This window comes from Nelumbo nucifera, chromosome 2 (genome assembly GCF_055504915.1).
Source record: "Nelumbo nucifera cultivar China Antique chromosome 2, China Antique-T2T, whole genome shotgun sequence".
NCBI classification, from domain to species: Eukaryota; Viridiplantae; Streptophyta; class Magnoliopsida; order Proteales; family Nelumbonaceae; genus Nelumbo; species Nelumbo nucifera.
Window position 1 is genome coordinate 70,909,292 of NC_142650.1, and position 9,725 is coordinate 70,919,016.

Consider the following 9,725-nt stretch of genomic DNA (forward strand, 5'->3'; position numbering starts at 1 on the left):
AACCTTCAGAAACTAACCCGAAGCATCAAATAACCAGAAACAATAAAATTTTGAGGAGAAACCACGGGGACAATCGGAAAAACAACTTACCTTCTCCACAACCAAGCTTAGCACCTCTATAACGTGTCCGAGAACGTAAGAACTCAAGCAACGTAGTTGAAGGGTCAACTCCAAAGAGCTCGAATCTCTCTCCATTAATAGCAAAAACCAGCTTCTTCTTCTTCTGTGCTCTATCCATCTCTTGGTATGAGTGTAATCGAAAATAGAGCTTCGTCCTCGACTTGAAATTGAACTCATTGATACCGTAAAACCCAAAGAAACGACGTAATAATTAAAAAGAAAGAAAGGACGATCAACCTACCAAGTTATCATCTGATAAACAAGGCACTTCCTGAACGAGGACTCTCTCAATGGTCGTCAAATGAACACGTTGAGAGAGAGAGAGAGGAGATTTTGGAGTGGGGCGCATACAATCATCACTTTGCTCAATAGGTGAAACTGACCAGTCCGGATCAGGTATGACATGTTGAGCAATTAAAAACAACCCGTCCCTCAAAATGAGAAAATCTGATATAGAGAAGATAATGATATGAAAAGAGTTTTGACCAATCAAAATCCATCACGCATGAATTTTGATAAATAACACCTGATTTTCTATCCAAGTATATGATTCCAATTGATTGGCACTTACCCTACCTTTTAAAAAAAATTAAAAACAACTTTATAAAAAATCCTTCAAAAAATTAACTTTTGACACATTTGTCAGAATTATAAAGTGCTCAACATGACGTGTCTACCAAATCAATACTCTAAAGTGATTCTGACTAGATTTTTCCTTCGGTGAAGTACATTGCACTCCATCGCAGAAATCTGAAACTACAGCCCCCATGGTCTATTAATAACCTCCTATAAATCACATCCTATCCACGGTCAATGGACTAAAACTTCTTGAGTGGACTGAATAGTCATTCTTCGTTTTTCCTTTTGAATTCTTATTGCTTATAATCTTAATACCATTAAAACCTTTAACGCAAAACCCCGCACCAATCTATAGAAAATAGAAGGTACCACCAACCCATCCTTCCTTTTGCTGTTGAGATTATCAAACTCGGTAGAATTGCATTTCTTTTAACATTTATGACGGCCACTGATACTCTCTCATATCATTAAAGATCCATTTGGAAAGAGTACAAATACAGACAAAATTATTTTATATAGATTTGTATTTGTATTCCTTCTAAATCGAACCTAAAATCTTACGAATAACAGTGCATGTGGTGGTAAAAGCCCTATCCATGTTGCTGATGTGACACGACACATGGGAAGAATTGTCGTGGCCAACTGATATGACTCCCGTGTTGTACTAAGGCACGATGGAAATGCCGTTCCTGTATTGATTGATCATAACTTCATAAGTGATAAGCCTCATTGACCACACTATCTTCTTCGAATCCAAGCAGCTGGTGGAGGCCGTGTAACCTAGGGCTACCGGCGCGGTTTATTTGAAGCCTTACGTGATATCGAAACCAAAGGTCCAAAGGTGATGGATGGTAACGGATCGAACGAACCAGGATGAGTGACTAAGACTGACAAGTGACGGAATGTGAGACGTGGTGTCCAATGATGCCGTGTGTAGCATTTCTCTCATGTGTTTGGGCAGGCAAGCACCGCCTCCACCCCTACCTCCAAGGACCGAGGACGCCGGGGCTAAAGAAGAAAGGGGTTCTCTCCTTTTGGGTCTGTTTGATTCACAGTTAAAATCAGAATCGGAATCTTTCAGAATTCGAACCAGGATGGTCCATTCCTAATAGTTCAGATAGGAATGTGAATGGTGTTGGTGGAATTAGCAGGACTGGATTTCATTCCCAAGGAATGGGTTGGTAATGGCCATTCTCTCAAATGGGGAATGCCATTCCAGCGGGTCCGGATGAGCTGAACACAACAATTTATGATGCGGGCTGGTCATCCAACCGCGTTGTAAAAGGTAGGCACCCCACTTTTAATGTTTAAGTTAACAGAAGAGAAGCTCCCATCTTAGTATCTATTTTAAATTGAAAAAATGCCACTTTAATACCTTAAACTTTGGGGGTAGTGTCAAGTTAGTACCCGAACTTTCAAATGTGTTACTACAGTACCCAAACTTTCAAAAAGTGTCAAATTGGTCCAAAACCGTTAACGAACGTTATGTGTCATGTAAATTGACAAAAATGTCCATCAGAATGATCTGGGCGATTGCTACTGACTCTTGGCATGAGAGATTTGCTCTCTGTCAACAACGGGTGATGCATGGAGCGTTTTTGTTGCTAGTGAATGAAAAAAAAAACAAAGAAATTTGAAACATTTTTAGGATACTTGACAAATTTTTAACTTTAATTTTAGATTGACTTTGTTGAACTTTTGAAACATTTTTATACATTTGATAGTTTTATTCAATTTATTGATCTTTTGAAACATTTTTATATATTTGTTTATATTTAGGGTGTTATTTACTACTGTTGAGAAACTTCAATTTTATATTTAATACAAAATGGTATTCGGTTGTATACCAATTTTTAAAATGATAAATTTCTTAAACTATCCTTATAGTTTAGCTAATTGACTAAATATATCCTTACTGTTTGAAAATTAACTAACACCATCCCTACTGTTTCTGATGAGGTTAACTTCAAGCAATGTAGTTGAAGGGTCAACTCCAAAGAGTTCGAATCTCTCTCTCCATTAATAACAAAATCCTGCTTCTTCTTCAGTGCTCTATCCATCTCTCGGTAAGAGTGTGGTCGAAAATAGAACTTCGTCCTCCACTTGAAATTGAACTCCATGATACTGTAAAACCCAAACAAACGAAGAAATAATTAAAAAGAAAGAAAGGACAATCAACCTACCAAGTTATCATATGACAAACAAGGCACTTCCTGAACGAGGACGCCCTCAATGGTCATCTAATGAACACGTTGAGAGAGAGAGAGGAGATTTGGGAGTGGGGCGCATACAATCATCACTTTGCTCAATAGGTGAAACTGACTACTCCGGATCAGGTATCACATGGTGAACAATTAAAAACAACCCGTCCCTCATAATGACTCATAATGAGAAAATCTATGTCTATGATATAAAAAAGATATGATATGGAAAGAGTTTTGACCAATCAAAATCCGCCATCAATGAATTTGGATAAATAACACCTGATTTGCTATCAAAGTCTATGATTCCACTTGATTGCCACCTGCCCTACCTTTGAAAAAAGTTAAAAACAACTTTAAAAAAAAAAAACCTTCAAAAAACTAACTTTTGACACATTTGTCAGAATTATAAAGTGCTCAACATGACGTGTCTACCAAATCAATATTCGAAAGTGATTCTAACTGGATTTTTCCTTCGGTGAATACATTGTACTCCGTCACAGAAATCTGAAATTACAGTCCCAATAGTCTATTAATAGCCTCCTATAAATCACATCCTACTCACGGTTAATGGGCTAAGAATTCTCGAGTGGACTGAACAGTTATTCTCTGTTTTTCCTTTTGAATTCAGTATTTTAAGACATGTCATTTATTGCTTACAATCTTACATCAGTAAAACCTTTAACCAGCAAAACCCCGCACCAATCTATAGAGAATAGAGCAGTACTAACCCATCCTTCCTTTTGCCGTTGAGATTATCAGACTCCGGTGGAATTGCATTTCTTTCCGCGTTTATGAAGGCCACAGATGCTCTCTCATATCACTAAGGCTCCATTTGTAAGGAGTATAAATACAAATATGTAGAGGGCAAAATCTTATATTTTGTATTATTTTGTATAGATCTGTATTGTATATACTTGTATTTGTATTCCTTCTAAACTTAACCTAAAGTCTTGCAAATAACAGCTGCATGTGGTGGTAAAAGCCCTGTTGTTGATGTGACATGACTCACACCGGAAGAATTGCCATCACCAACTGATGTGATTCCTGTGTTGTACTAAGCCACAACACAGATTATCTCCCATATCACTTAGGCTCCATTTATGCATTTTTTAAATTGTGTTGTTATCTTTTATTAATCTTTGTTATTTAATTATGACATTAAAGATTGATACATTTGACCCAAAAGTTGAACTATTGATCTCAACCAAACATGAAAATAATTTCATTTTTGTTTAGTTTTACAATATGTATTTCATTTTCGTCGTCAATAAAAATATTCCTTGTTTATTACACTTATATTTTTTTAATTTGATTAAAAATATCATAAATGTGTCTAGTTTTTTCTATATTTTTTAAATTTTTTATATAACTTTTATTTTAATAATTTTATTATTTAAGTTTGACTTCATGGGTTTACCCTTTTGACTTGGATGGTTTAATTACTTAGTCACAACTTGGATGAAAGAATTATTTTGTTTTTAACTCAGTTTTAAAATACATGGGTTTATATTGTTAGAAGTATTGGACTTAGATCTAATTAATAGCATTTATTAGTGAAAATAATTTAAATATAGAATTTAATAAGAGAGAATGAGAGTTAATGCCTTAAATATAAAACTTAATGAAAGTAGATTAAATGAGGTAAAAAGTAATAGTTGAAATTACATTTTGAACCCTTACAAGTAGAGAGACTAAATTCACAAATATGGGTATTTAAATTAAGAAAAAATTCCACACCCTCATCTATACTTTTAATAATACTATAGATAGTTGTATAAAAGATGTAGGCCCATAATCATTCTTGGCTTGAGCTCAAGCTTATGTTCCAGGCCCAGGCCAGGCCTAGGCCTGAGCTATAGCCCTTAAAATAAGTGTAAATCCTAGCCGAACACAACCCATGATCACCCCAATCCCCTATTGGGGCACATAAAATTACCATTCTACTTCCATGGGTGGGAATAAGTGAAACTCCATTTTTGGTTCAATAGTGATTGGTGTGGTTATGTCCACTCAATTTTATTATGTATCATTTATTTAGGCACCCCTTCTACATTTATGTAGACACCTCTTATAGTTTCACATATTTACTAAAACTCAACCTCTAGTTTGCATATTACTAAAATACCCACCTATAATTTACAACTGTTTTACTTAATTAACCATCTTTCTGGACTATTTGTATTTCCATCTGGAAATGGTCACTTGTCCTCATAAAATAAGGGGAAATGTAAAAGACCATTAGTTCAGGTTTTTTATTTCAAAAATGCCCCTAATAATGCTCATGACCTTTTTATTAAAATATAAGGGACAAAAGATTTAAACATACCCTCAATTTTCATAAAATAACTTAAGCATACCCCGAGTTTTTTTGTTAGGCTTAAATATACCTTGTGGACTAACCCCATTAGACTTAAATATACCTTTTACTGTTAAAATGTTAAGTATTGTTAACAAATAACATCAGGTGACCTATTTAAATTTTCAAAAATCCCATTTTCCCCTTTATGAGTTTATGCCCTATTAAATGACTGATAATGTGTGATTGACCCCCACCTATTTGACGAAATATTTGAACGGGTCGGTCCAAAACAATGTGGACTCTCACTCTCTCTCCCTCCCTCCCAGAAGACCACTCCCTTAGTGAATTGTAGCAAAAATGGTAAAGGTCTTTGAGTGTTAAAAGCCTGATATGCCAAAGCTCATTGCCCTATTTAAGTTTCAATTTACCATGTATAAAAAATCAAGAAGGTTGAACAAAACAAACTTTGGACCTTGGACAATTGAACAATGGGATATTTATAGATAATATATCAAAAGAACAAAGTTTCTAAAAGAAGGATCTCTCTGTTTATGAAAAGAATTGATTTAATGGTGTTTTTGAGAAAATTTCTTTTCTTTTAACTCTATAAAACTCATATGCCACAACTAGTAGGAAATGAATAGCTTTTGATGTTGTCTGATCCGAGGTATTCCAAACCGAGGACACAATCAAATAGTCTTGCCAATTGGACGAAGCCGCACACCGAGGTCTGCAACTAGGAGAGAGGTTAGAGGCCCAAGGAGTTTTTCCCTGAGTAGGTACTCTGACGCTCAAGTTATTAAGATAGAGAGGGATGTGGCCGGGAAGAGCAAGTTGAGATAGTGTTGAACTGAGACGAGGAGATAGTGCAAAGAGTTACTCAAAGAGCGCAGAGTTCCAAAAGTCCCTTACCTTGAGCATAGTGTACCTATTTATAGTTGGACGACCGTGTTCGGGTCAGATAGGGATTCTGGAGTATTCGGGATGAGGTTGTCCATCGAGGTCTTTGGGGGATTCCCCCTTCCCCGATGGAATCCGCTTCCTTGTCCATGCTGACGTGGTCCTGGGAGGGCAGATATGAAGTCAGCCACGTAGTGCCCTGGGATAGCTTAGCAACCACCCGAACACCACTCCCCCAGTTCCGAAGTCGAGGAGTGTGGTGCTCGGCCGCGAACGGGCGGGAGAGTTCTAAAGTCCTTGGTTGAGGAACTCCAGTTTGTGAGCTGGCCAGTCCATGGTCAAGTCAACTTGGTGGGTGAACCGAGTGGTTCAACGCTCATACTATTTTCGTTATGGTTTGGTAGATGCGTCGTTTTGTCTTCTCGAGGTCACGTACATGCGAAGTGCAGCAGCGGTCCTACACTATTGATCTGATTTGATCTAGACCATTGGCTGCCTTTATAAAAAGGGGGTAGGCGAGCCATTTTACTTTGCCATTTGAAAAGAGTGTATGCCTTGGAGTTCGGCTAACGTCCTTTGCTTGGTATTTGAGGTGTCCCGAGCTTCTTTTTTCTTCGGTAGTATGTCTTCCACTGCGTTTTCCCTGTCTTCCCTTTTTACAAGGTATGCTTTGGGGGGTGAGAGTGAGGGTAGTCCTTGGTGGGAGGCAACCGAGGTTGGGGTACTGGAGATCAATGCCAATGTGGCCGAGGTTGGTGACAAGGGCGAGGTTGAGGTCCGAGAGATTGGTGCCCGGGAAACTGGTGTCAATGAGGCGAGAGATTGGTGCCTGGGATAGTGGTATCGGGTCCTGTCTATTCAGTTAATAACGAAGTCATTTTGGTACCTAGTTGGGCTGCTCTACTACTACACTCTCAAGGATATTGAGATTACCCTACCGATGTTTAAGTGCTTCCTCTACTTGAAGAAGCACAAGTAGGGGTACTACTACCTATCGGCCAGGCCGAACACCAAGGTGCTTGTTAGGGCTCCCTCTTCCATTAAGCAATAGAAAGAGGGTTTCTTCTTTGTGAAGTGTCGAGGAAGTTGACCATTCTCCCTCACCCTGTCCATTCCGAGGACCAAGGATAAGGGTCCTTCCTCGGTCAAGCTGTCGAAGGAGGAGATAGTTGTTGTAAGGAGGATAGTGCAGGTGCACATCAGGGAGTACACATCATCCCAATTGCTGACCTTGGTTGGGCTGATGTGCCCTTTGGCTGAACAATCCCAGTCCGGCCTGTGGATTGTGTGGTCTCCTTTTTTTTATGAGCTTATTTTCATTTGGTTCTAACTTTGTGGTGATTTTTGCATATGCGGACATGGTTGGTGCTGAGGAGAGAGCTTGGCGTATGCAAGTCGTGGCCGTGAGGAAGGCATAGGCAACTAGGACCTCGGGCACACAGCCCTGGGCCACAGAGATCCAACGTCGTTCGGTAGAGTGCACACCTTGGCAGGCGAAGAGGCCAAGGTTGACAGAGGAAGTCGTGGTGGTTGGCTTCGAGGAGGCCAAGACTTAGCTCGGGCGGTCTTCATCGTAGAGGGCGAACGCTCTGGAATATGCTTCAACTGAGGGCTCGAGTAGTCTTCGTCGCGTAGGGGGGGCGCTTCGGAATATGCTTCGGCTGAGGGCTCGATCGGTGTGTATGTGCCACAGTGGTTGGTTTGGTAGGAGGACACCCTTGAAATGGAGGGGGTGGCCGAGCAGTTTGCTTGGGGCGTGATGCTCCCAGGTATTAGGAAGGAAGCCAACAGCCACACCAATAGCTTCCTAGAGAGTGCGACTCTCCATCAGATCATGGCAGTAAGTTTGGATCTATTTGTTCTTCCTTGGTCTCAGTTCTTTTCTTTTGTACTAACTATTCGGTGCCCTACAGTCGGTTTGTTCGGTCGCCGGCCTTGTCGGCCTTCTCCACAAGGTGCGGTAATTTTATGAGTAATGAGAGATCGAGAATGCACAATTGAAGGTAGAGTTGCCTGAGTTGAGGTGTTGCATCGAGGAAAGGGATGAGACTGTCCACAAGCTGAAGGGTCACGTCCATGATCTCAAAGAGGCGTGGTAGGTGTTGAAGAGGGGGTTCGAGGAGGCCGAGGTGAAGATACTCGGGCAAAAGAGGATTGCGTCACCGAGTATAGATCTTTTGAGGCTCATCAAAACGATCTAGACAACTATACTACTGACTCTTGGCAGTAAGGATTCGCTCTCTGTCAACAGCGGGTGATGCATGGAGCGTTTTTGTTGCTAGTGAATGAAAAAAGAAAAACAAAGAATTTTGAGGCATTTTTAGGATACTTGACAAATTTTTAACTTTAATTTTAGATTGACTTTGTTGAATTTTTGAAACATTTTTATACATTTGACAGTTTTATTCAATTTATTGATCTTTTGAGACATTTTTATATATTTGTTTATATTTAGGGTGTTATTTAATACTGTTGAAAAATTTTAATTTTATATTTAATACAAAATGGTATTTGATCATATACCAATTTTTAAAAGAGTAAATTTCTTAAACTACCCATACTATTTCTGATTATAGGGTCAACTGCAAGCAACCTAATTGAAGAATCAACTCCAAAGAGCTCGGATCTCTCTCCATTAATAGCAAAAACCAGCTTCTTCTGTCAGTTCTGTGCTTTAACCATCTCCTGGTGAGATTGTGATAAAAAACAGAGCTTCGTCCTCGACTTGAAATTGAACTCATTGATACTGTAAAATCCAAACAAACACGAAATAATTAAAAAGAAAGAAACTACCAAGTTATCATACGACAAACAAGGCACTTCCTGAACGATGACTATCAATCAAGTCTATGATTCAAATTGGTTGACACTACCCTTTGAAAAAAATTAAAAACAACATTTGATGTCTTCAAAGAAAAACCTTCCAAAAAAAACCTTTTGACACATCTTCGTCGCAGAAATCTGAAATTACATCCCCAATAGTCTTAAATCGCATCCTACCCACGGTCAATGGGCTAAGAATTCGGGGTTTTTAACGATCTCCCACCTCAGAAATCGAATTTGCAATTAACCTTGTACGAAAACTGAAATAGGCACCAAATCCGGTTAATAAATCACCTTTTTATTTTCAACTCTTTTACGAAAATGCCCCTACGGATACGGACTGCGTTGAGACTTGAGAGGCCCTCGTCTTCCTCTTCTTCTTTCCCGGAATTGCGTCCTAATCGAGAGTCTACCGACACAAGCAGCATGAGGAATACGGATTTTTACGAAAATGTCCCTATATAATCTCGACATTTGTTCGCATGCAGCATACAGGGTTATCCCGACCCGGGGACCATTGTAATGTCGTAGGGTGATGTCCCACGATGTCACGGTGCAAAGCGGGGGCAGTTCAAATCTTGGGATTGGTCCGACGGAGAAAAACGGAGGTTTCACAAATTCATTTCTCTCCGTCAGGAGTTTAGTGGGTCATGCAACGTTAGGGTATCAATTAGAGTTGCGCCGATGATACTATGGGGGATTGGCGGCCATATAACACCCCCGCCCAACCTTAATAGTAGATGGTGGAATCCCGACATTTGGTCGCATGCGGCACACAAGGTCCTCTCGAAGTGTATTGT

At 39.5% G+C, this 9,725-nt stretch overlaps 1 protein-coding gene across 1 annotated transcript in view; it reads right to left on the reverse strand.

Annotated features, from left to right (window-relative positions):
- LOC104604187 (abscisic-aldehyde oxidase-like) overlaps window positions 1-534 on the reverse strand; it is a 72,564-nt gene extending 72,030 nt beyond the window's left edge. Inside the window, exon 1 of the mRNA XM_088897868.1 lies at window positions 91-534. Coding sequence (XP_088753994.1) covers window positions 91-238 — 148 coding nt within the window. The 5' untranslated portion in view covers window positions 239-534. The remainder of the gene's footprint in view (window positions 1-90) is intronic.
- Between the last annotated feature and the right edge of the window lie 9,191 nt (window positions 535-9,725).